The sequence below is a fragment of the Papio anubis genome, chromosome 12 (genome assembly GCF_008728515.1).
Source record: "Papio anubis isolate 15944 chromosome 12, Panubis1.0, whole genome shotgun sequence".
Taxonomy (NCBI): domain Eukaryota; kingdom Metazoa; phylum Chordata; class Mammalia; order Primates; family Cercopithecidae; genus Papio; species Papio anubis.
In genome coordinates, this window is record NC_044987.1 from 86,364,368 (window position 1) to 86,392,063 (window position 27,696).

At 39.4% G+C, this 27,696-nt stretch overlaps 1 protein-coding gene and 1 pseudogene across 3 annotated transcripts in view; one reads left to right on the top strand and one right to left on the bottom strand.

Moving 5' to 3' along the window:
• Positions 1-3,006: 3,006 nt before the first annotated feature.
• BBOX1 (gamma-butyrobetaine hydroxylase 1) overlaps positions 3,007-27,696 on the top strand; it is a 92,029-nt gene continuing 67,339 nt past the window's right edge. The window contains exons 1-3 of one of the 3 annotated variants that reach the window (XM_009186403.2): positions 3,007-3,310; positions 18,003-18,256; positions 20,014-20,128. In XM_009186403.2, the coding sequence (XP_009184667.1) occupies positions 18,038-18,256; positions 20,014-20,128 (334 nt within the window). In that variant the 5' untranslated portion in view covers positions 3,007-3,310; positions 18,003-18,037. Of the gene's footprint in view, positions 3,311-3,370; positions 3,742-10,918; positions 10,989-18,002; positions 18,257-20,013; positions 20,129-27,696 lie in introns of those variants that run through there. The other 2 variants (XM_009186401.3, XM_009186404.4) reach the window with 2 other exon arrangements.
• On the bottom strand, positions 10,387-11,831 carry LOC103877595 (annotated as a pseudogene).

A 27,696-nucleotide genomic window follows, 5' to 3' on the forward strand; every position in this document is an offset into this window, starting at 1 on the left:
ATCATATCCTTTGCAGCGACATGGATGGAGCTGGAGGCCATTATCCTTAGCAAACTAATACAGGAATAGAAAACCAAATATTGCATGTTCTCACTTATAAATGAGGGTTAAAAGATGAGAACACATGGACACATAGAAAAGAATAACAGGCACTGCATCCTATTGCAAGGTAGAGAATGGGAGGAGAGAGGTGATCAGGAAAAATAACTAATGGGTATTAGGTCTAATACCTGAGTAACAAAATAATCTGTAGAACAAACCCCCATGACATGAGTTTACTTATATAACAAAGCTGCATCTGTAACCCTGAACTTAAGGTTAAAAAAATTAATTAAGGTATAGTTGGCAGGTAAAAATTATATATATTTATGGTGTACAACTTGATGTTTTAATGTATTATATACTATGAAATCATGAAATCAAACTAATTAACATGCCCATCACCTCATATACTTATTATTTTATGTTGTAAGGACATTTACTATTTAGTCTCTTAGCCATTTTCAAGTATATAAGATATTATTATTAACTGTAGTACAGTAGATTGCCTGAACTTATTAATCCTATCTGACTAAATTTTTGTACGCTTGGCCATCATCTCGCCACTCCCCTGTCCCCACTCTCACCCCCTGACAACCACCATACTACTCTATGCTTCTATGAGTTTGACTTTTTTAGTTGCCACGTGTGAGTGAAATCATGCAGTGCTCATATTTCTGTGCCTGGCTGAATTCACTTGGTACATGTCCTGCAAGCTCATCCGTGTTGTCACAAATTATAATTCTTTTCCAAGACTGAATAGAATTCCATTACATGCACACACACACACACACAGACGCACACACACAACATATTTTCTTTATCCATTCATCTATTGATGAGCCCAGGTTAATTTCCTTTATTGATTATTGTGAACAATGCTATAATGACATTGGTCTAGGCAATAGTTTTTTGTATATGACCCCAAACACAGGCAAAAAAAGCACAAATAAATGAGGTGGCATTAAAAAAAAAAGCTTTTGCACAAACAAAGCAACAGTCAACAGGGTGAAAAGATAATCTATGGAATGGGAAAAAATATTTGTAAACTATCCATCTGACAAGGAGTATCCAAAATATATAAGAAACACTCAACAGCAAACAACTCAAAAGAAAAAAAAAAATCTGATAAAAAATAAACAAAGGATCTGAATAGACATTTCTCAAAAGACATGCAAATGTCCAACAGATATATGAAAACAATGCTCAAATCACTACTCATCATGGAAATGTAAATTAAAACTCAAACTACAATGAGAAACTACCTTACACTGTTGGAATGGCTTTCATCAAAAAGACAACAGATGAGTATTGAAGAGAATGTAGAGAAAAAGGAATCCTTGTACACTAATATGGTTTGACTCTGTGTCCCCACTCAAATCTCATCTTGGATTGTAATCCCCATAATCCCCACATGTCCAGGGAAGGATCTGGTGGGGGGTGATGGATCATGGGAGAGGTTTCCTCCATACTGTTCTTGTCATAGTGAGTGAGTTCTCACAAGATGTGATGGTTTTACAAGCGGCTCTTCTCCCTTCATTCATTTGCTCTCTCTTGCCTGCCACCATGTAAGATATGCCTTTGCTTCTCTCTTGCCTTCTGCCATGATTGTAAGTTTCCTGAGGCCTCCCTAGACATGCAGAACGATGAGTCAGTAAACTTGATAAATTACCCAGTCTCAGGTATCTCTTTATAGCAGTGTGAGAATAGATTAATACATACACTGTTGCTGGAAATGTAAACTGGTACAACCATTATGGAAAACAGTATGGTGGTTCCTCAGAAAATTAAAAATAGAACTATCATATGATTCTGCAATCCCACCTCTGGATACATATCCAGAGGATATAAAATAAGCATGTCCAAGAGATGGCTGCACTCCCATGTTCACTTAAGAAGCTTCTTACAGTGGAAAGCAGCGTTTTGATTATTTGCCTATTTGTGAGAATTGATTCTTTATGTGCAAGTCTGTAAACTTTATTAACAGATTTACTTGTTGGTTTATTTGTTGTTTGTTTTATTTAATCATTCCATTAGAAAACACATATATTCGGCACATTCTTGTCAGCAACTTTCTTAAAGCTGAAACAGAATTTACCTAATTTATTCCAGTAATTGTTACTAAAGTACAAAGTGTAAAGGAAAAATTAATTGTGTGTATTTCTGTGATGTCATGAATTATTAAAATATAATTATCTGCTTTTGGCAAACCTATAACTTCAGTTACTGTGGGTTTAAGATGCTGGTCACATTTATGACGGCACCCGACATATACACACCCTCCCCTCATACATGGAAAACAAAACCTGCTGTTGTTTTCACTGGATAGTGTGTGTCAATAATTTGACCTGGAGACTGGGGGGAAGAAAGGAGGAAAGTGGAAAAGAGGTTCCTTTCTTCAGATTCAGGGAAACAGTTTAAATTTTATTGTTAAAAGATCTGACAAAGCATCATTTAGGGAGGGGATTCTGCCATTCTGGAAGGGGAGATTTCCCATAAAGGAGGCCACCAGAGAGTTGGGCTGCATTTTCTTTCTCTGTGGTTACCTCTTATTCTTTTTTCATTGAGTCTCACTCACAGCCCTGTAAATCCTTCGGGCAAGAAGCAACAAGTTGCAGGCTTCTTCTACATCTGCCTAGGAAGCGGGTGTTAGGTGGGAGGAGGGCAGAGGACTCATGCATCTCTCACCTGGACCTTAATTTCCACCTGCAGACTTTCTTTTAATGTAATCTAGACTCTGTTAGGACCTAGCACCTGAGACCAGTCCAACAATTGCTCCCCCTGCACTGGGCACTCTCCAAGAGTATGCCTGGCAGTCAGGCTCTGAATCCTGGCATGCTGCCTATTCTGGCCTTTCCCTTTTGTTGCCCTAAGGGCTGTGTGTTGTGAATCAAATCACTGGGCAACGAAGTACCTTCAAAAGAGCCCCAAGCTCTCTGGCAATTACTGTGTATTCCAGCCAAAACTGCAGAGAAAGGAGGGCATCAAGCTTAGGGGGCCAATCCTCGTCTTTCTACCAGTCCCTTATAACAACTCAAGCTCCCTTTAAAGAGGCTCATATTGGAATACTCTGTTGACAAGTAGATACCACTTCACCTCTGCTAGGGTGAGTGCTGGTAGCTCCTCCCTGTTAAATGCACATCTCAATGCCTCTGCCCTAAGTGAGTTGTGCAATAAATGAGCTGTCACACTGAACAGGTGGGAAAGAAGTGAACTGCTTGTTCACTTGCTGCCATTGCCACTGCTGGTCCAGAAATAGAAGATAAGACAGGTGAGAACTGCTTTTCCTTCTATCAAGAAAGATTCTAAACTGAGGCAATACTTTGCATTGAGTTCTGGGGTTTTGTGGTTTTGGGAACCAGCAGTAGTCAAAGTATTTTCTCTTGGTAACTCCTTAGGCCATAAAGGCTCTTTTCTTTTTTAAATAAAACAAAACAGCACAAAAAAACAAAGACAAAAATACCTTCAAGCTCCCTTCAGTAGTTGCTACACCTTCAGATTGAGACATCCTTCCTTATTTGCAAACCTCAGCTGTGTCCAGGGGCAGGGCCACAGTGAAACTGCCAGGAGCAAAAAGGCTTCCAAGAAAAAGTACCACATCAGACTGGAAACTGGGGACAGATCAATCCTGGGATATGATGGGCATCAGAAGGCTCCCTCTCCAAAGGACTTAAGAACCAAAGCTGACAGTTTCTTTACTTGGTAAGTTTTGTGTGGTTTGCTGTGTAAAGCATATCTGAGAACAGGTATTATTCAGCTCAACTTCCTTTACTCCTTATTGGGAGGGTTTGTGAATTCAAGTCTGTGGACTGAGGTGGTGGGGAGCCTCCAATTAGAACTCTAGTCACATGTAGCTCACAGCCATGTGGGCTGTGCTGGGGATGGTCGATCAAGCATTTGGAATAGACTTGGTTTTTGGAATGCAGTGGATCTGATTGCTTCTTGGCAGCTTCTCTTTCCCAATTACGTTTGGCTTAGTCTGATAGTCAAATTACTTTGCAATCCCTAAGCTGATCCAGAAAGTATACAGAGGAGACAGAGAGAACGCTGTCTAAAAAGAGACTGGGGATGGGGGAAGGAGGATTCTGGTTGGATTTTCACAATGTTCCCTGAATAATCCACAACCCATCCCAAAGAATGGTGACTGCATGTGATACCCTGGCTCTTTGTTAACATGCCTCTTTAAAATGTTGGCCAATTAAAGCCATTGTGCACATTTTCAATTGTTTTGTTCCCTTAATGAAACTCAAGAATGTATATTACAGGTATGGATTTGATTAAAAATGTAAGGTTTCTCATAGTGAATGTATGTTCTGGTTCAAATAATTTAGGAGTTTCCTAAAATCTAAACCCAGTACTTTCCATTACATCAGAAAACAAAACCTTGATAATTTGAGTTCCAATCCAAACATGGTGATTCCACTGAAGTGAAGCTAATGTTTTCCTTTGTATAATTTACAAATGAATTGTTTGCATGAAATTTAATGCAAGCAGAATTGTGAACCTATTTTAGAGAATGGACTGGTTTTTCTAATGGCGTTATTTTTGTTGTTATAGTTGCTGAGATAGGGTCTTGGTCTGTCATCCAGGCTGGAATGTAATGATGCAATCACAGCTAACTGTAACCTCAAACTCTTGGGTTCAAGCGATCCTCCTGTCTTAACCTCCCAAGTAACTCAGAGTACAGATATGCATCACCATGCCTGCCTAATTTTTTTTTTTTTTTTTTTTTTTGGTAGATGTGGGGGAGTCTCATCATGTTGTCCAGGCCGGTCTCAAATTCCTGTTCTCAAACAATCCTTCTGCTCCAGCCTCCCTAAGTGCTGGGATTATAGGCCACTGCACCTGGCCTCTAATCGCTTTATAGAATTCATTATTCACATGAGAATATATTCACAAATTGTTAAGTATCTCAGCCACCTATTAAACCAAGTTTTAAAATAATTATAACGACCATTTTACAATTTTAAAAAGACTTCAAGTTGAAGAGCCTTAGATAGCAGGTATCTTGAGTAGAGTATGTATGTATTTAAATGATGTTAAAGAGAGGCACTACAAATATTGTCTGGTCAAATTCCATCTTACCAAGTAAAAATTAATTGATTTTATTATTTAAAGGTTGAAAAATAGAATAATAACAATATAGTTAAACCTCCATGGTGTAATGTCTAGAAAACTTCTTGCCCTCTCTCTCCAAAGCTGAAATGTCAAATGGTGAGGTTAATTAACACACAACAATCTTGAAGGTTAGCTACTAATTTTTTTAAAATTATACTTTAAGTGCTGGGGTACCTGTGCAGAATGTGCATGTTTGTTACATAGGTATACACATGCCGTGGTGGTTTGCTGCACCTATCAACCCGTCATCTACATTAGGCATTTCTCCTAATGCTATCCCTCCGTGCTCCCCCTACTCCATGACAGGCCCCAGTGTGTTATGTTCCCCTCTTTGTGCCCATGTGTTCTCATTGTTCAACTCCCATTTATGAGTGAGAGCATGTGGTATTTGGTTTTCTGTTCTTGTGATAGTTTGCTGAGAATGATGGTTTCCAGTGTCATCCATGTCCCTGCAAAGGACATGAATTCATCCTTTTTTATGGCTGCATAGTATTCCATAGGGTATATGTGCCACATTTTCTTTATCCAGTCTATCACTGATGAGCATTTGGGTCGGTTCCAAGTCTTTGCTGTTGTGAACAGTGCTGCAATAAACATACGTGTGCATCTGTCTTTATAGTAGATTGATTTACAATCCTTTGGGTATATACCCAGTAATGGGATGGCTTGGTCAAATGATATTTCTGGTTCTAGATCCTAGAGGAATTGCCACACTGTCTTCCACAATGCTTGAACTCATTTACACTCCCACCAACAGTGTAAAAGTGTTCCTATTTCTCCACATCCTCTCCAGCATCTATTGTTTCTTGAGTTTTTAATGATCACCATTCCTGGCACGAGATGGTATCTCATTGTGGTTTTGATTTGCATTTCTCTAATGACCAGTGATGATGAGCTTTTTTTCATATATATGTTGGCTGCATAAACGTCTTCTTTTGAAAAGTGTCTGTTCATATCCTTTGCCCACTTTTTGATGGCATTGTTTATTTCTTGTAAATTTGTTGAAGTTCTTTGTAGATTCTGGATATTAGCCCTTTGTCAGATGGATAGATGGCAAAAATTTTCTCCCATTCTGTAGGCTGCCTGTTCACTCTAATTATAGTTTCTTTTGCTGTGCAGAAGCTCTTTAGTTTAATTAGATCCCATTTGTCAATTTTGACTTTTGTTGCCATTGCTTTTGGCGTTTTAGTCATGAAGTCTTGGTCCATGCCTATGTCCTGAATGATATTGCCTAGGTTTACTTCTAGGGTTTTTATGGTTTTAGGTCTTGCATTTAAGTCTTTAATCCATCTTTAGTTAATTTTTGGATAAGGTGTAAGGAATGGATCCAGTTTCAGCTTTCTGCATATGGCTGCATATGGAATATGTGCCACAATAGCAAAGACTTGGAACCAAATGTCCATCAATGACAGGCTGGATTAAGAAAATGTGGCACATGTACACCATACACTATGCAGCCATAAAAAAGGATGAGTTCATGTCCTCTGTAGGGATACTGATGCAGCTATAAACTATCATTCTCAGCAAACTATCACAAGAACAGAAAACCAAACACCACATGTTCTCACTCATAGGTGGGAATTGAACGAAGAGAACAACTGGACACAGGAAGGGGAACATCACACACTGGGGCCTGTCGTGGGGTGGGGGTATAGGGGAGGGATAGCACTAGGAGATACACCTAATGTAAATGATGAGTTAATGGGTGCAGCACACCAACATGGCACATGTATACATATGTAACAAACCTGCATGTACATGTATCCTAGAACTTAAAGTATAATAAATAAATAAATAAATAAATAAATAAGAAAAATAAGTATAAAATAAGAAAATTTGTTTTACAGGTGTTATTTAGTTTGCCAAAGAAATCTCACTGATAAAAATTCATCCTGTATAGCTAGGAGCATCTACATTTTTCTTTACTTCAGAGAAACACAGTAGCTTATCATCTAACTAAATTGCCATGGTGCTTCAACTGAGCTCAATTCTAACAAGCCAAGATGGTTAAATTACAAAAACAGATTTCAACAAATCATGTTAACATACAAGCTATAATTTTCAGAAAGTATTTGCTTTTAAATACTGATGATCTGTGATTTTTTTTATTTTTTTTAATTTTCATCACATTTGTCCCAGTAGGCCTTTAAATAATCCAGAGAAAGTTAAAGTGGAAACTTATTTTCCCATTTTGCCCTGCTTTTGTTTTGATGACCTTTCACATTTATCATAAATTTAAGAAACGGATTGTGAAGAGAAGGAATGATCCACCAAGTTTCTACAGAGATACCTAAGTAATTTAACATGAGCAACACTGAAGTCTTTCTAGTTCTTCCACATTCTCCCATGTGCCTTGGGCACCCTCCAATCAGACACTAACCTGACATCACCTCTCTTGGAACACCTTTCTCAGGACATCCATTTGGCAAAATGGGTTGGAGATAATGTTCTCAGGTTCCCCTAATGATTGGAAATGTGCTTCTTCCTCTCTCATTCAAACCTAGTAGAAGAAAAAAATAAAAGATGGAAAGCTCAAAAGAGCAGTCTGAAATGTAATTGATGTTTCTTGGCACAGATGTCTATAGGAGTGGTCAGTCACTTCAATAGGTGGTGTGACATGGGCACAACACCATCTTTAAGCAGAGGAACAATGTTCCTCATGGTAGAAAATGAATCCCTGGACTGAATATTCATTAAGTATTAGTGTTTCACATTTCAAGTTATATCAAAATACTTTCAGCCAAAAAATTTTCAAACACATGAATGAATATATTTTTTTAAATGCATTGAGTTTAATATATATATAAGCACACAAATAACTTCATAAAAATAAATAAGAATAATTTTTAAATGGTCTTACTCCTACAAGAACTTAAGATAAATCATCTGTGTGCTGGTATTTCCTAGCCTCTTTCTACTTCTGTTTTTTGGGTAATTACAGTAGATTTTTTTTCTTTGGCTTGAAATGAGGATTCAATGAGTTATTATATAAAAGAACTCCAAACACTGAGTGGCATAAAGAAAGCATTCAAAAAATGTAAACTATCATTACTTTTTACTACTACTGCTACCTCTACTACTATTACTACTCTTGTAATCTTACTGTCAATACAATTAAAACTAATAATCTTTTTTCACTTTATGTTGTTATTTTTCCTGTTTTATAGAGGTAAATTGACAAATAAAAGTTGTAAACATAATGGTCAATGTGATGCTTATGTATACATTGTGAAATAATTCCCACAATCAAACTAATTAATATATTCATAACTTTACATAGTTATCATTGTATGTTGGGGGGCAAGAATGCTTGAGATTACCCTTTCAGCAAATTTCAAGTACACAAGACAGTATTATTAACTATAGTCACTATGTTGTACATTGGATCTCCAGAACTTATTTATCCTGAATAAGTAGTATGCTTTGACCAACATATCCCCATTTCTCCCATCTCCCAGCCCCTGGCACCCACTGTTCTGCTCATGACTTCTATGAGTTTGGCAATTTTAGATTCCTGTATAAGTGAGATCATATTGCACTTGTCTTTCTGTGCCTGACTTATTTCACTTAGCATAATGCCCTTCGAGTTGATCTGTGTTACCAAAAATGACAGAATTTTCCTTCCCTTTTAGGGCTGAATAATATTCAGCGGTGTGTGTGTGTATGTGTGTGGTGTGTGTGTGTGTGTGTGTAGACAGATGATAGATAGATAGATAGATAGATAGATAGATAGATAGATAGTTGTTTCCATATTTTGGCTGTTCTGAATAATGCTGCTATGAACATGAGAATGCAAATATCTCATTGACATACTAATTTCATTTCCTTTGCCTATATGGCCAGTAATGATACTGCTGGAATGGTAATTCTATATGTTATTTGGGGGGAAACCTCCATACTGTTTTCTTTTTTTTCACTTTGAAAAATATATATTTACAGGAACAATTCCCCATTCTCTGGGACTCTTTAGGGGGAAAAAAGGTCCACTTTGGGGAAGTAAAACAAACAGTAGAGATGAGTGTAGCACCGTCCCCCAAATCACCAACTCCCAGGTCCGGAGGCCTGGGCTGGGCCAGCGCTAACAGGTGAGCCCAGGAGTCTTTTGAACCCACTCTCTCTTGCCTAGAATAGAGACAGGACAGGCTTTATGTCCCCCATTCCTCCCTCCCAACTCCAGGGACATTGAAAGGGTCTTTTGTACCCTCCCGCAGGAAATTGGGGGGCTGGGAGGGAGGGAACTGAAAATACACGTTTGGTATCAAAAATAAACACTTGGAGGAGGGAGGCGGCAGGAAGATTCCCCCCCAAATCCCTTCCTTCCCACCCACCCCACCAAATATAGGAAGAGATGACTCCCTCTCCCCTATTGAAAAGCCCCATTTAAAAATAGATTATACTATCAAAATGGCAGCGGGGGAGAGACAGGGAGACCTGGAGTACTGGCTGAAGGGGCCCCCCAGATGGGGACCACCCCCCAAAAAAACCCTCCATTGGGAGGAAACAGGCAGGACCCCAGGGAGGTTGGCAGACAAATGAATGGCTTTTCAGGGGAAAGAAGAACAAAAATGACATTCCTCCCTGGCCAAAGTTGGTTGAAAAAGGATAAGCTGTCTGAGAGAAAGGCTGGGGAGGTGGAAATTTCTATTCCAAGGGTGTGATTCTTCCTTGGCCAAGACTCCCAACCCATTAAACGGTACAAATTCTTCCTGGACCCCTGAGTATGGCCAGGAATAATAAAACAAACTAACTCTTCTACTCACATCTGAAAATGGAGACAAGGCTCCCTCATCTCCCCAAGGGCAGGCTGAGAAATAAAGAAAGAAACCTCGTTCTCAAGCCAGACCCCGATTGTCTTGTCTTGGGGAAAAAAAGTGGGGAGGTGGGGGAGATGTCCTAACCACCCTAAAAGGTTAGGTCAGGCTCCTCCCAGTGGCCTTCAAAAAATAAATAAATAAACTGTCCCTACCATTGATGTAGGAGACGTGTAACGGCGACCACTGGGGGACTGACAGAAAACAGAGAAGTTGTGGAAGCTGTGTGTTTTCTGTGGAGGAGATAATGAGAATTACTCCTGAGAGTAATTCTTCTCAAGGATCCCCACCCCACCACAATCACAGAATGAGTCTTTCGGTTGAACTATGTTTCTCCTTGAGATGGCTGGCTGGAGAAAGCATGGATGGAGTGACCCCAGAAGGCGGGGGGGTGGGGGGTGGGGGGGGGGGGGGGTAGTCATGGCTTCTGGGGCCCTGGGGAGAGCACCACAGGGGTCGAGAGGCCGTCCACGCTGATGGAAAGGATATGTACCTGGGCGCTGCCACTGGTCGGAAACTGGAAGGAGAGCTTGGCCGGGCTACGGGGCGCAATGGGACTCAGGGTGCTCCAGAAGTGAATGCTGGGAGGCAGCGAGCTGGGTGTCAGCAGCACTGGGTCAATGTATGCATAGGAAGTAGGGACGGAGTTAGCGCCGGCCCAGGCACCTGGAGGCCGGAGCCAGTTCCCGATCCTGGGGTCCGTTCGAGTCCTGGCCCACCTAGCAGGCTCGGGCTGAGTGGAAGCTCTAGGTCCTGGGGCTTCCGGCCCTTCTGCGGCTTGGAGATCTCAGGGCTGGAAGCCGCGGGGCCGCCCGCCTGCTTTGCGGTGTCCATAACGACCGCCGGCAGCCCGGCTGGCACGCCCTCCTGTGGAGGGACTTCTGGCTCGGCCTTAGTAGTTTCCGGCACAAACCCTCTCTCCCCGGCAACTTCCAACTCTTCCTTGGGCCCTTCCACTTTCACTTCCGGGGGCAAAGCCCGGCCCAAACCTGGCTCCACATTCAGCTCTTCCGATTTCAGGTTTGGGGCCTCGGGCGGGGTCAGGATGATCTGCAGAGGCAAGCCGGCCTCCTCAGCCTCCAGGCGGGCCTCCAAGGGGCTTGGACTGGTGCTCCTGCTCCCCGAGGGGGGCGCTGCTGCTCCTGCAGGAGCTGCGTTAGGGAGCATCACAGCCGGCCGAGGATGAGGGGGTGGCTGTGGCTGCAGAGACTGGATGGTGAAGGTGGAATAGAGGCCCGAGCCCAAGTACTCGTTCCCGCGGCTATGTGCCAAACCGCTCGGGCCTGCCCTTCCTACATCCTTGGGTGTGCCTGGCTTTCCAGAGGCAGTGTCCCCTGGGGCGGCATGTACAGCAGCAAGGGCCGCATTTGGCATGACGGAGGTAACAGACACCTCTGACTGGGGCGCGCAGTCCTCAGTGGAGCACCCTGCGACCTCAGGATGGGACACAAACTTGTAGACGGACTTCTGGCCGCTCACTTTGCGGATAATGTTCTTGTCATAGTAGTACCGCAAGGCCCGGCTGAGCTTGTCGTAATTCATGTTGGTCTTGTTCTTGCGTAGCCCCCACAGCCGGGCCACCTCCTCTGCATCCACCAGCTTGAATTAACCACCATCTCGTGAAGTCCAGGAGATGATGTGGCCATTGCCTTGCTGTCTGAGCAGCTGCAGCAAAAACTGCCACAGAGTCACAGATGGGTCCATCACTGGGGGAGTGCTCACGCCATCCCAGGGGTACCTGTGTGTAGCGTGGCGGTGGCGTTGGCAATGTTGGCAGCTTCGGGGGGCTGGGGCTCCATACGCGGCCCCACCGCCCCCCAGGCCTGGGTTCCGAGGAGGCGGTGGCGGCGGTGGTGGTGGTGGCGGTGGCGGCGGCGCAGACCTAGAAGTCCCATACTGTTTTCTATAATGGCTAAAATAATTTACATTCCCATTAACGGTGTACAGGGGTTTTCTTTTCTCCATATTCTCACCAAGACGTATCTTTTGTCTTTTTGATAACAGTCATTGTAACAGGTGTGAGATGATATCTCATGAGGTGGTTTTGGTTTGCATTTACCTGATGATAATTGATAGCATTTTTATATACTTGCTGGCCATTTATATGTCTTCTTTAGATAAATATCTATTCCTTTACCTATTTTTAAAATTTTTATTTTATTGTTTTAGAGGTAGAGGCTTTCTGTGTTGGCCAGGTTGGCCTCAAACTCCTGATTTCAAGCAGTCCTCCTACCTCAATCCCTCAAGTAGCTGGGATTACAGGCATGTACCACTGCACCCAGCTGCCCATTTTTTAATTGAGTAGTTTGTTTTCTTGCTATTGAGTTGTTTGAATTCCTCATATATTTTGGAGATTAACCCCTTATCAGATGTATGGGCCCTGCTGTGGCTTACAGAAGAGTCAGCATGGTTCCATTTGAAAGTGACTTTAGCTTATTGAATGATATAGGATGATTGCTTAACTTACTTGATTAAAATAAGTAAAAACATAGATGATCCTCAGATGTATGCTTTACAAATATTTTTTTCTCATTTTTTAGGCTGTCTCCTTACTCACTTTATTATTTCCTTTGCTGTGCAGGGATTTAATTCAATACCATCTTATTTGTTTATTTTTGCTTTTGTTGCCTGTTCATTTGGGTTCCTATCCAAAAAATCCATGCCCAGACAAATGTCATGGAGTTTTCCCATATGTTTTCTTCTAATAGTTTTAAAGTTTCATATTTTATGTTTAAGTCTGTAATCCATTTTGAGTTGATTTTTATGTATGATGTGAGATGAGGGTCCAGTTTTATACTTCTTCATCTGAATATTTAGTAACACTCCACCATTTGTTGAAGAGACTATCTTTTCTCCATTTAGTGTTCTTGGGATCTTTGTGACAGATTAATTGACCTTAAATGCACAAATTTGTTTCTAGGCTATTACTTTCTATTGATTTATATGTATTTTTTATTCCAATACCATGCTGTTTTGATTATTATAGTTTTGTAGGCTATTTTGGGATCTGATAATGTGATAGTTCCAACTCTGTTTTTCCTTCTCAAGACTGCTTTGGCCACTCAGATTTTTTGTGGTTCTATACATATTTTAGAGTGCTTTTTAAAATTTATTTGATAAATGTCATTGGAGTTTTGATAGTAATTGCACTGAATCTGTAGATGACTTTGGTAGTATGGATATTTTACTGATATTAATAATTCAAATCCAAGAACACAGAGTATTGTTCCACTTACCTGTGTCTCATTTAATTTTTTTTGTCATTGTCTTACAGTTTTCAGTGTATGGATCTTTTACTCCTTGGCTAAATGTAATCCTAAGTATTTTTAGTGATCCTGGAAATTGAATTGTTTTATTGATACCTTTTTCAGAATGTTAGTTGTTATTATACCTAAACCCTATGAATATTTGTATGTTGATTTTGTATCCTGCAACTTTACTAAATTTATTAGTTCTAAAAAAATTTTTCTGTAGTCTTTAGGGTTTTCTGTGTATAAGATCATGTCATCAGAAAACAAGGACAATTTTACTTCTACCTTTCAGATTTGGATGCCTTTCATTTCTTCTTCTTGCCTAATTGTTCTGGCTAGGACTTCCAGTACTATAATATTAGAAGTGGTTAGAGTGGGCATTCTTGTCTTGTTCCCAAACTTAGAGGAAAAGTTTTCAACTTTTCATCAGTGAATATGATGTTAGCTGTGGGCTTGGCACAGATGGCATTTATTATGTTGAGATACATTCCCTCTATACATCGTTGTTGATAATTATTATCATAAAAGGATGTTGAATTTTATCAAATGCTGCTTCTGCATCTATTGAAATGACCACCTAATTTTTATCCTGAATTCTGCTAATTGTTGTGTCATATTTACTGATTTGTGTGTGTCGAACCATCTTTGCATCCCAGAGATAAATCCCACTTGATTATACTGTATTTTCCTTTTAATGTGTATTGAATTCTTTTTGCTAGTATTTTGTTAAAGATTTTGCATCTATGTTCACCAGGAATATTGGTCTGTAATATTCTGTTCTTTCAGTGTTCCAGTCTGCCTTTGGTTTGAGGGTATTGCTGGCCTCATAAAATGAGTTTGGAAGTATTACCTCTCTGTCAATTTTTGGGGAAAGTTTAAGTAGAATTTATGTTCATTCTTCTTTAATGTTTGGTGGAATTCACTGGTGAAGCCATCAGGTCCTGGAGTTTCCATGGTTGGAAAGTTTTTGATTACTGACTTAATCTTCATACTTATTGTTCTGTTCAGATTTTCTATTCATGATTCAGTCCTGGTAGGTTGTACATTTCTAAGAATGAATTCATTTCTTCTAGATTATTCAATCATTGGCATATAACTGTTCATAGTAGTCTCTTACAAGCTTTTGTATTTCTGTGGCATCAGCTGTAATGTCTCCTCTTTCATTTCTGATTTTGAGTCTTCTCTCTTTGTTTCTTAGGTTAGTTAATGGTTTGTCAATTCTACCTTTCAAAAAAGTTTTAATTTTTTCTTATCTCTATTTCATTTATTTCTCCTCTAATCTTTTTTATTTCCTTCCTTCTGATAACTTAGGGATTAGTGTGTTCTTCTTTTATCTAGTTCCTTGAAGTGTAAAGCTAGATTGCTTATTTAAGATCTTTTTTTATATTTTATGAAGGCATTTATCACTATTAACTTCCCTCTTCAAACTACTTTTACTGCATCTCAAAAGTGTTACGATGTGTGCTATTTTTGTTTGTCTCAAAATATTTTTAATTTCTCTTTTGATTTTTTCCTTGACCCATTGGTTGTTCAGGAGTTTGTTGTTTTGTGAAAACTGAAAATTCACAGTTTTTCAGTTTTTCCCCGGTATTAATTTGAAGACAAAGTCATTATCTTTCATAAAATGATATTTCATATAATAGCCAAGAGAATAATAAAACTTTTTGTGAGAACATAAACTGCAGGCAATTTAAAGTATATCTTTGGAACATAGTTTACATGTATCCTCCCATATATGTTTTTACTCCCAAGTTCTCATTTCTTCTAGACTAAATTTTTATGACAGCTCCATACGATGTATCTGATTTTAGCCCTTTAACCTCTTTCAATATACCATACACACTGTCATCAACTTCATTGTCAAGTCTGCTATCTGAAAAAAATATATAAAAATTCCCTTTCATAATAGAATGAAACCCAAACTCCTTATCTTGCTATGCATGGTGCTTCATGATCTGGCGTCAACATGCCTTTTAATCTCTCTCAACCACCATTTCCCCTTATAGCCTTTTGTCCCAGCCAAACAACATGTTTTCTACTGCTCAAACACTGTACTTTCATATCGTTGTTGTTGGCTCAGCCTGCACCTTAAATGTGGAATGACCTTTCACAAATCTTTCTTAAATCCAACTTATCTGTACCCAGATGAGCTAGCAAATAAAGGTTTAAATAAGTAAGGAATTTAATTTTTATCATGTAAAAAAGAGGTCCAGACATGACCATCTATTGCTGGTAAAGTGTTTTCACAGAACCCTGGGGAACTCTGACTTCTTTTAGATTTTATACTTATGCTTCTTGCCTCATGGTTCCAAAATTACTGCTTCACCTCCAATACTACATTCACATTCCAGAGAGGAAGTGGAAAAAATAAATAGCGAAAACAGCATATCACAGCAAGTCTTATCACCTTTTTAAAAATTTCCCTACACAGTAACTTCCAAATATATTTCATTGGGCATAATTATATCATAACTAATCTTAGCTATAAAGAAACCTGACAAAATATTTACTAGTCAGAAAATGTTGTACTAGTGAGGAAGGAAAATAAGGCGAAACCAATATGCATTCAGCAATGTTGGCCTTATTATTTGTTTATTTTCGTAATTATCTTTTCCTGGTTGTCTGGAACTTCAAAGTCATCTTTGTACCTTCTACTGCAGCATGCACTAAGAAGATACTTATTATATATTTGAGTAAGTTTAACTTTATAAATGACAAGGGAAAGAAAACCATTTTCTGCATTTAAGCATGATTGTATTCCATTGTAATGAAAGCATAAACTTAGATAACTTGATCAAGAATAAGCAAACTACTGCCTAGGGGCAAAATGTGGCCTACATTGTTTTTGTGCACACCATGAACTAAGAATAGCTAATACATTCTTATAGTGTTTTAAAAAATAAAAACAGGAATATGCAGCAGGGACTGTATACAAACTGCAAAGCCTAAAAGATGTGGCATCTGGCATTTTACAGAACATATTTGCCATCCCTTGATATAGGTTAACATGTACTATATTTCTTTTTTTTTTAGTGTTAAGGATTTAATTGTATTATTCCAGGGTCATTGAAGCCATCTTTGTCTTTTGAAACAATGTATGTGAGAAAACTTGCCAGCCAACCCTTTCTCTTGTCAGGAAACTCAAATGTCCTATACCCATTCCACAGAGAAACTGATGTTAGGACTTCTGTAATGATCCTCACTCAGACTTATGAGCTAAATTTTCAGGTTTGAAAGTACATCATAATTTTTGATGATTTTTAAGTAATAATGTTCTCCTATGACTATGCAAATTTTAAGAAAAAAATTATGGTTCTGAAGCAGAAATAAGCATGAGAACCAATTAATTGTATTTCACCCATGCAATTGTTGAAGAACTCTATATGTGAGGCTAAAGCAATCTTTTTCCTATTGACTCTGCTCCATACCTTGACTAAATTATCCAAGCCAATGATTTGAGGAAGCGTATGTGAAACCACCTTGAAGTATTTTACTTTCATGTTGTGCAAAGTATATTTTAAGTTATCTTACTGTTGCATAAAGTCTTCCTGTAATCTCAAGAAGCAGAGGGAGCAATTTTATCTTACTTGTCACTAAATCCCCCAGTGCCTATTGCAGTGCCTGGCAGGGAATTATAAGCTCTGTGTGTTTGTGCGTGCACACGTGTGCAAGCATTGCTACCTCCCCTTCATCTCAAGGCAATGAAGTCTTGTTTCCATTATCACATGTCACCTTCTGTTAACGATGAACAAGTCATTACATGGAAGAAGTTAAGGAGTTCTACTTCTCGCATATAAATTCTACCTTTCCTATGTAAGTTCTACTTCATCCTTGTAAGTTTAGAGTACTGGAAAATAGTATATGAAGAAAGTAAAATGTAGAACATTGGCATGGCTTCTGAAGGTCAAATATACAGTCACTAATGGAATCAGGATCAACACAGATGCTCAAGCATAATACCATGGTGTCTCTGTTTCACTGAATTTCCTCTCCTGTAAATAGTCCATGTCCTTAAATTTGCTGGATTTTTTAATAAAAAGTCATGTAATCCCATGTAATATGAAGGTATACACAAGTACTCCAAAAAGTTTCAGAATAAAGTAACTAAAGTAAAAAGGCACACTCTATTGATACGTATTAAAACAAAAAATCTCCAGAAACCAAACGAGTTTCTTGCAGAACCTAAGGACTTCTGTATTTCATTAAGAAAATGTATTGTAAAGGTAAAAAAGCAAATGATAGAACAGAAACAGCACAATATTCTGAATTATAGTGGCCTTTAAGTAAATAATAAGCATCAATATTCTTTTCATAAAAGCAAGTTTACTAATTTAGTATCATAAAAACATTTTTTTCAAAAGCCATGTCCAAGGGGGCACCAGTTAAAATAGGACAGGGATGATTGTAACACTTTCAAATTGTGGAACATTTTTCTTCCTTAAACATTCCAGAGCTTTTATGCAAACATAATTATTAAAGTGCATATGTCATTGGTTCTGAACTTATTATCTGAATTTTCTGTGAGAAAAACAAGGAATTCTTTTCATTTGGATCCTGACTCAGCACTTACGTCTCATTTACTTTTAGTCACTGTGTTTCTGCTTACAGTATGTGAAATACTCTCACCAGAACAAAGGTCCCAGCGTCAATAAGTCAAATCCCAGACTCTGACAGCTGAGTGAATAGCAGAGGCCAGAGTCCACTTGAAGTGTTCACACTTCCAGAGACCAAGTTTAGATCTTATCTGCCTGAGAATCCTTTTAACACTGATTTGTCATAGCAGGTAGCTGACAGAATTTAATCCTGAAGACCGGAAACATGGCTTGTACCATCCAAAAGGCGGAAGCACTTGACGGGACTCGTCTGATGCAGATCCTCTGGCATGATGAGGAAGAGTCTCTCTACCCAGCTGTATGGTTGCGAGACAACTGCCCGTGCTCTGATTGCTACCTGGATTCTGCAAAAGCACGGAAACTTCTAGTCGAAGCTCTTGATGTGAACATTGGAATTAAAGGCTTGACATTTGACAGAAAAAAGGTAATTATCTCTAAATTATGTCTCCCTTCTTTCTCACGTTCAATAATGGGGCTAGTCAACAATAATTTAGATAACTCTTTTTTATTTGGTCACACATATATAACCACATATGGACCCAGGTTTGTATAGTACTTGGTGCAAATTAAGTATACTCAGTAAATGGAAGCTTCAGCTATTATGATTACTATTATCATTACTACTACTATTTTTAATAAAATTTGCAGTGCTACTTGTCACTCTTTCAGTGAGTGGCAGCCTTGAAAACACAAACTGTCTACAATAAAAGCAATGCTTCTAAGCCTCAGTTTGTTCATTTGCAAAAAGGAATACTAAAAGAACTTGCTCATAGAAATGTGAGGCATCACTGGGATAATATGGATAAAAATGTTTAACACTGCCTGGCATACAGTAAGCACTAAAAAAAAAAAAAAAAAAAAAAGACATTAACTAATGTCTTTTAGTCAAATTAGTATGTAGAGATACAAAACTTGTTCTTGGATTCCCAAAAGCACAGCTCTCAAAACTACAAACCAGTGGCAGCCACCATTCCATGTTTCTCTCTTCCAAATTTACTAGGATTCTTATTACGCTTCTGTCCACATCCCGACTTGAAGACTTTACTCCCAGATTTCACTGCTTGCTAGCTAGATAGAAATGTTGTTTACTCTTGCATTTCTCACCTGAAAAAAATGCGAACAATAGTAGTATCTTCCCCCTAGAGTTGTAAAGATTAAATGTGTTATGTCTATAGTACTTGTTGTAAACACTCAAAATAGTGTTATTTTTATTATTGCTGTCATCCTCCTTATCATCACTACTATTACTTTTTTGTTTCCTTTTTGAGATGGAATCTTGTTCTGTTGCCCAGGCCGGAATGCAGTGCGGCGATCTCGGCTCACTGCAACCTCCGCCTCCTGGGTTCAAGCAATTCTCCTGGCTTAGCCTCCCAAGTAGCCAGGATTACAGGCACGGGCCACCATGCCCAGCTAATTTTTGTATTTTTAGTAGAGATGGGGTTTCACCATGTTGGCCAGGCTGGTCTCAAACTCCTTACCTTGTGATCTGCCCACCTCGGCCTCCCAAAGTGGTGGGATTATAGGCGTGAGCCACCACACCCAGTCACATCATTACTATTTCTAATACTCTTGGCAGGAATCTTAATTGATAACTAGCTTCAGTTATCACAGAAAGTTTGGGGATCCCAGGTTTAGAGGATGTAGGTCAAGAACTGTAGATCTATCCATGCTCTATTTCTTGAGTGCTATTTAAGGGCTTCAGACCTCAGATGTATTACTTTGGCTTCCTTGTTTTCCAAAAGCTTATGCTTAATCTCTATCTTAAAAATTAAACTGGCCAGGCATGGTGGCTCACGCCTGTAATCCCAGCACTTTGGGAGACTGAGGCAGGTAGATCACGAGGTCAGGAGATCGACACTGTCTTAGCCAACATGGTGAAACCCTTTACTAAAATACAAAAAATTAGCCGGGCGTGGTTTTGCTTGCCTGTAATCCCAGCTACTTGGGAGGCTGAGGCAGGGGAATCGCTTGAACCTGGGAGGCAGGTGCTGCAGTGAGCTGAGATTGCACCAGTGCACTCCCGCCTGGCAATGGAGCAAGACTCCTTCTTAAAAAAAAAAAAAAAATTAAGCAAAGCATAATTGGATTCCCTGATTATCTTAAACAGCATTCAAAAACAGAGCAATAGTGGAGAACGGAAATAAAATCCATAGAGGTGAAATTTGCTTTTTGTGTTATAAGGTGTACATCACATGGCCCGATGAGCATTACAGTGAATTCCAGGCTGATTGGCTGAAGAAAAGATGCTTTTCCAAGCAGGCCAGAGCAAAGCTCCAAAGAGAATTGTTTTTTCCAGGTAACTTTGCCAAAGTCTTCAATGTCTTTTTAAATCCTTACAGTAAAGGATTTTTATTAAGAAATTTGCTCACAGAAAATTCAAACTTTTGTGCTTTGATTAAAATACGTGATGTGTAAATTATGTGACGTGTTTAAAGTTTTACCAACAAAGATCATTTGGGTAGAGATGAAAAAGAGTACAGAGTAATTCTAGACATTCTATAGAGAAAGGAACAAAATAAGCCCAGCAAACTTGTGTCTTTGTCATCTAAAGCAAAACCTGGCACAGCACACCACAGACACTCCGTAAGTGCTCACTACAAAGAAGCAGGATGAACTAGAGGCAGAATGGCCCTTTATAAAAATGTTGTCTAAGACCAGAAAACACAAATCAACAAAGCAAGAATTCTTAACCTGGTCTTCACAGATGGAATTATGGGATTTACCAACCCATGAAATGGTATGCATAGCACTGCATATGCCTGTGAATGTGGGACAATTTGTCTGTGTGTGTGCATGTACACACATGTGCACGCAAAGCCACATTTGTCTAGGAAGAATTTATATGGGTTTTAAGGGGATCCGTGAACAGAACAATGTTCAGAAAAACTTCGAGCGTGGATTCAGTGGATAAAGAGGGCTCCATTGCTGAGCAAAGAAGCAAAATAAATACTTAAAACAGGTGGAAATATTTTTTTAAATACAAATTTTAGGAGATATACAGTAATAGAACTCAAGCAGAGGAACTGGTAAGGGGTGAGGGGTGTTTACAATTCGTTCCCTGACTATTTTGAAGATTTATTACATGAAACTATGTGCATCAAAGATAAACTGAAAAACAGTTTTTGCAAGATCTAGTCATTTAAAAGTGCGTAGCACTCCCCTCTCTCTCTTGCTCCTGCTTTCCTCATGTGACCTGCCTGCTCTGCCTTCACCTTCCATCACGATTTTAAGTTCCTGAAGCCTCTCCAGTAGTTGAGCAGATGTCAGTGCCATGCTTCCTGTATAGCCTGCAAAGCCATGAGCCAATTTAACTTCTTTTCTTTACAAATTACCCAGTCTCAGGTATTTCCTTATAGTGATGCAAGAACAAACTAATACAAAAAATTGGTCCTGAGAAGTGGGGCATTACTATAAAGATAATTAAAATTTAGAAGCAGCTTTGGAACTGAGTAACAGGCAAATGTTGGAAGGGTTTGGAGAGCTCAGAAGAAGACGGGGTAAGTTTGGAACTTTGTAGAGACAGGTTAGATGGTTGTGACCAAAATACCGATGGTGATATGGACAGTGAATGCCTGGCTGATGAGGTATCAGATGGAAATGAGGATCTTATTGGGAACTGAAGCAAAGGTCACATATGTTATGCCTTAGCAAAAGAACCTGGCTGGATTGTGTCCATGCCCTAGGGATATGTGGAGGTTTGAAATAGAGAGTGATGACCTAGGGTATCTGACAAAATAAATTTCTAAGCAGCAAAGTAAGTGTTTAAGAAGTAACATGACTGCTTCTGACAGCCTGTGATCAGATATGGGAGCAAACAAATAAGTTGGAACTTTCATATTTAAAAGGAAAGCAGAGTGTCAAAGTTTGAAAAATTTGTAACCTATTCATGTCTAGGCAGAGAAAGAAAAAGCTTTTACAGGAGAGGAAGTCAAGCAGGCTGTGGATCAACTACTTATTAGAGATATTTGTATAACTAAGAAGAAGCCAAGTGCTCATAGCCAAGACAACAAGAAAAAGGCTTCGAAGGCATTTCATAGATCTGCACAGCAGCCTCTCCCATCACAGACCCAGAGGCCTAGGAAGGAAGAATGGTTTCCTGGGCCAAGGGCTCCACTGCCCTATTTGTAGCCTTGGGACGCAGCTCCCACATCCCAGCTGCTCCGGCAACAGCCTCTGCTCCAAGGGGCCAGGTACAGCTTGGGCCATAGTTCCAGAGGGCATAAGCTACTGTAAACCTTGGTGGCTTCCATGTGGCTTTAAGCCTGTGGCTGCACAGAGTGCAAGAGTGAATGAGGCTTGATGTTCTCTGCCTAGATTTCAAAGGATGTATTATGTTGGCGCAAAAGTAATTGTGGTTTTTGCCATTAAAAGTAACAGCAAATATAAGAAAGCCTGGGTGCCCAAGCAGAAGCCTGCTGCAGGGGCAGAGCCCTCTCAAAGAACCTCCACTAGGGCAGTGCAGAGGGAAAATGGGTTGGAGGCCCCACTTAGAGTACCCACTGGGGCACTGCCTAATGGTGCTGTGGGATGAAGGCCACCATCCTGCAGACCCCATAATGGTAGATCCACCGTCAGCATGCATACTCGGCATAGAAAAGCCACAGGCACTCAACCACCTGTGACAGCAACCTCTGGAGCCAAATTTGCAAAGCCATAGAGGCAGAGCTGCCCAAGGCACTGGGAGCCCACCCCTTGTACCATTGTGTCCCGGAGGCAAGATATGGAGTCAAAGAAGATGATGTTGGAGCCTTAAGATTTAATGACTGTCCTGCTGGGCTTTGGACTTGCATGGGGCCTGTACTCCCCTTTCTTTTGGCTGATTTCTCCCTTTTGTAATGAGAATGATTACCCAATGCCTATAACCCCATTATATCTTAGAAGTACATAAATTGTCTTTAATTTTACAGGCTTATAGGTGGCAGAGACTTGCCTTGTCTTAGATGAAACTTTGGACTTTGGACTTTTGAGTTAATGCTAGAATGAGTTAAGACTTTCAGAAAGTATTGGGAAGGCACGATTGTATTTTGCAATATGAGAAGTACATGAGATTTGGGGGGCCAGGGGCAAAATGATATGGTTTGCATGTTCCACCCAAATCTCATATTGAACTGTAATCTCCAGTGTTGGAGGTGGGGCCTGGTGGGTGGTAATTGGATCACAAGGGTTGATTTCTCGTAAATGGTTTAGCACCATCTGGTTAGTACTACCCTCACAATAGCAAATGAGTTCTTTGAAGATCTGGTTGTTTTAAGGTGTGTAGCAACACCTCCCTCTATGTTTCTCCTGCTTTTGCCATGTGACCTGCCTGCTCCCCCTTTCAGCTTCCATCATGATTTTAAGTCTCCTGAAGCCTCCCCAAAAGCCAAGCAGATGTCAGCACCATGCTTCCTATAAATCCTGTAGAACAGTGAGCCAACTAAACCTCTTTTCTTTATGAATTACTCAGTCTCAGGTTTTTATTTATAGCAATGCAAGAACAGACTAATATACCAGCCTTGCTGAGTTTTGTAATACCTTTCCTGGAAATTCTTAGCCACATACCAAGAGAGAGATTTTTTTACCTTAACTCTTTTCAAATCTGAAATTCTTAAACATGTGTAGTAACTCTCTGTGGCTTTAAATGAGACTTATGACACTTTACTATGTATGAAGATGTTGCTAATCAACTTGAACCAAATAGTTTCACCATTTCTTCTGGTTATCAATAATAGGGTATGATATTGTCCCCTTCCTCTTTAAGCATAGACCAGCCATGTCAAGAATTTGGTTGCTCCATTTCCTTAGTCTCATCATTCTGATGACTGACAAGGTTTTGTTCTAATGCTTTCTCTCTAAACTACCAGTTCATTTTTCCCTTTATCTAGCTGGTTAAATCCAGATGGATATTCAGGGAAAGATGTTTTTCTTGCCTTCCTCCAATGAGTGCACTGCTAGATTCTTCAAGGAGTCTCCAATTACATAATTGAGTACCAATTGTCTGGGTCACATCGCAGTATCAAAACTATATTTTTGTATTTATTTTAGATTTCTTCTTGTACTCAAAATATTTTTCCTTAACTCTGTTCTAATTTTGTAATCCTATTGGATTTTACTTTCATTTCCTTCAAGTTCTTCTTTTGATTTTTTCAGGAAATACATGCCAACTTTTTATTATTACAGCTTAAGCTTTTAAGCATTGTGAAAAGATATGGATATCCTCCTCCATTAATATTTCTTGATGAGTACAGTTTTATAGCTTACATTTTTCAGTACTATTGGGCAGTAGCAAAATGGAAATGATACTACACTCAATTAAGTAGTGGAAAAAACTGGTCACAATGACAGGCTGCAATCATGAATAATATAAGAACTGGCTGCTATTTAGACACTGGAAAATATTTTAATAGTTTAAAACAAGATCAGATTTTTAAAATATATTCTCAAGCTGTGCAGTTGGTGGGTAAAAAAAGAAATTAATGAGCCATTTTTGGAATATTGGTTCTATGGCTTTTTGCCTGTAGAACTTGATCCCTTATTTCATTGCCATTGCAGATTTTCAAACATTTATATTCCAGAGCATGCAAACAAACTCAGTTACATTTGTGAAAGGATTTTGTTTTTTAGTCCCAGTGGTAATGTTTTCTCTTCTGCAAGCACAACCATCGGAGTGAGGGTTACAGAGCTTTTAAAATCTGGAATCAAGATGCAGACAGTTTTTCCTTGATCTTCCCCTGGCACTTGCTGTTGAACTAAAAAATGACAAGACAAATGATCATCATCCAAAAAAACTTTTGTCATGGGACACAGTCCTAGCTGAAAGGAAGACATGGATAGTGATCACTCCCTCATAAATTTCTATTCAGTTGTGCATATATTGGGTATCTATTTTGTGCCAGGACCTCTGCAAGGAAATATCAAGATTTTTTAAAAAGACATAGATTCTCTCCTTGAGGACTTATCAAGTCTGAAAGGGAACAATAGCCACGAGAAAATAAGTATAAGACATTACTTGAAGTACATTAAAACCACACATAGAAAGTTAATGATGACACATAGGAAGGAACTTGAAGGGATGAAAGAATGATCCTCAGAAATGAGGTAATACTTGAGCTGCATTTTGGAGAATCAATCAGTTTGTCAGCCTAAGATAGATAGAAAGTAAGGAAATTCTCAACGAAGAAAAAGGCAGGTAGAAAATCATCAAAGGGTAAAATGGTAGGATAGGTTTAGAAAACTGCAATTAGTTTAATATTGGTGAAGTTAAAATTGTTAGGCAACAGAGAAGAAGGAAGGGGCCGAACCATGAAGTGACTTATATGCCCTGCTTGGTCCTAAACCTGTAGGCAATTAAGAGTTTTCCCAACAAGGCCTCCGATACACCATACCATTAGCTTCTCCAGACTGATGTTCTTCTTTTAAAGCCAGAGAAATGAGTTTAAGATCTGCATAAGTTTAAGAAGATGATTGCTTTCATTTTTTCATCTGTATTTTACATTTTCCGAGTTATGTATTTCTGGTTTTAGTCAAATGAACATATTTTCTCAAATGCCTACAAGTTTGTACATGTCTCCTACGACCTTTTTTTTTTTTTTTTTTTTTTTTTTTGAGACAGAGTCTTTATCTCTCGTCCAGCCGGAGTGCTGCAGTGGGACGATCTCAGCTCACTGCAACCCCTGCCCCCAGATTCAAGTGATTCTCCCGCCTCAGCCTCCCAAGTAGCTACAGGTGCTGCAGGGACTACAGGCATGTGCCACCACGCTCAGCTAATTTTTGTATTTTTAGTAGAGATGGGGTTTCACCATGTTGGCCAGGATGGTCTTGATCTCTTGACCTCGTGATCTGCCCGCCTTGGCCTCCCAAACTGCTGGGATTGCAGGCATGAGCCACTGTGCCCAGTGGGCTTCCTTTTTTCTGCTTGCATTCTCCCCTCCTCCACAGTGCACCTGCCTGGCTCTTGTCTTATATTTACCCCACAAAAGAGAGTGAAGTAATCAGATCTGTGTTGTAAAAGGGCCTTGATCATGGCTCTGAGTTTGGGTGGACCAGCATAGGGAGTGCCTGGGGTCAGGGTAACCATAACACGACCTAGAAATAGTCCTGTAAAAGACAACGAAATTTTGAGAGGCAGGGAGGATGGAGGAGAGTGTAGAATCTGTATTCAAACAGAACATACACGACCTGTAGGACAGAAAGTTGCTGGCTATATTCTCCAGTCTCTATCAACTGAAATCCGAACACTCCAAGCCTAGCAGGTACATGTTTCCAAACATATGGGTGAAAATGAAAGACTTTAAATTATACTAGAGACAAGATTTTTATGTACTAATTATAATTTAGCTCTCGTGTGAAATTTTGACATAATTATACTCTCATTTTTGTCACTAACTTTGATATGCAACATTCCCAACATATAACTGGCAGGACCAAAATGGAGAAAAAAAAATCACTGTATAGTTTGATATACATATGAACCTAAATATTTGTTCTTTTTATTAATCCTCAATATCAGAATGATAAATGCTTGCTTTATCTCTTTGAATTGGTACTGAAGTATTTTTATATTAATCTCTGACTTTAATAATATTTCTTATAGAAAATTGAGATTTAAAAAGCTATAACTTGAAGAAAATATTTTATTTCCGTGGAGACAGGCTGCTCAGTTTTCTCAGTAATCCAGGGATGGAGTACGTTGCACAGCCAAAAAAAGAAAAAAAAAAAGAATATTGCCCCACAATTTTTTATGCTTCTCTCATGGCAGTCTTTACCACCTACTTAATCAGATTACAGCCCTTCGGTCTAAAGCTATAACGCACTTTTTTGTTTCAAAGGAAACATTCCACAAGAGGAAGTGAAAACTCACAAGTAACTGTTGAGACCCTCTAAAATCTCTTCATCTTGTACATGGCAAGACAAAGTAGAGAGTTCTTCCTTTCTTGCAGAGAGCCATATATTTACTTGAAGATGGAGATTTTATGATGGTGCAAAAAACAGATTTGGTTTGGTGCAGAGGCCATTTTTACAAAGCCTTGTCATAAAGCAAAAATTTTGTGTGTTCTTCTTAATTCAAGTAATGTGCAAAATAAATATGCCTCACCCATGTGACATTTTGCCCCCGTTCTAAGCCTTGCTACATCCATTCTTGAATCCTCAGAGGTGGGAGCCTGCGATGCAAATCAGAGATGGGGTGAGTGTAGTTGTTTCACTATTTCTTGGTAATTATAAAAAGAACTAGCAAGATTTGGTGAGTTGTTTTTTTTCAAGCTGTGTTAGGATGTCCCAACAGTATCAGGGCTGCCAGGTCAGAATGGCTTCCAAACAGCCCTGTCAAAACAGCTGCTTTAGAGCAATTAAGCCACCACCACATCATCTTCCGAAATGCATTCTATTCCCAAGAGAGACTAAGTTTCCTTCTCTAAGGTCACCCAAATTCGTAACTCATATACACAGGTGGGAGAAGAGCTCACAGGATTTATATGTTTAAGAAGCATGTCTTTGTTCTGTTTTGCCTGTCATATGCAAAATGGACCTATTGACTTGCAGAGAAATAGCTCTGGGGTTTTTGTGAAATGAATATAGCTATCTCAAATGCATGTGACTTTACTGTAACTGCCTGAGGGGTTCTCCCTGCCTGCTGCTCAAAGAAAGACTATGGTATTACAGTAAAAAGAGGAGTTTAATAGACATGAGGCCAGCCATGCCACGGGGGAGATTGAGTTAGTACTCAAATCAATCTACCCAATGCTCATAGGTTAGGAGTTTTTCAAAGTCATTTTGGGGAAAGGAGTGCCAGTGGCTAGGCTTGCTGCTGATTGGTTGGGGCAGAGATGAAATTTTAGGGGGTCAAAGCTGTCCTCCTGTGGGCTAAATTGTTTCTGGGTGGGGGTG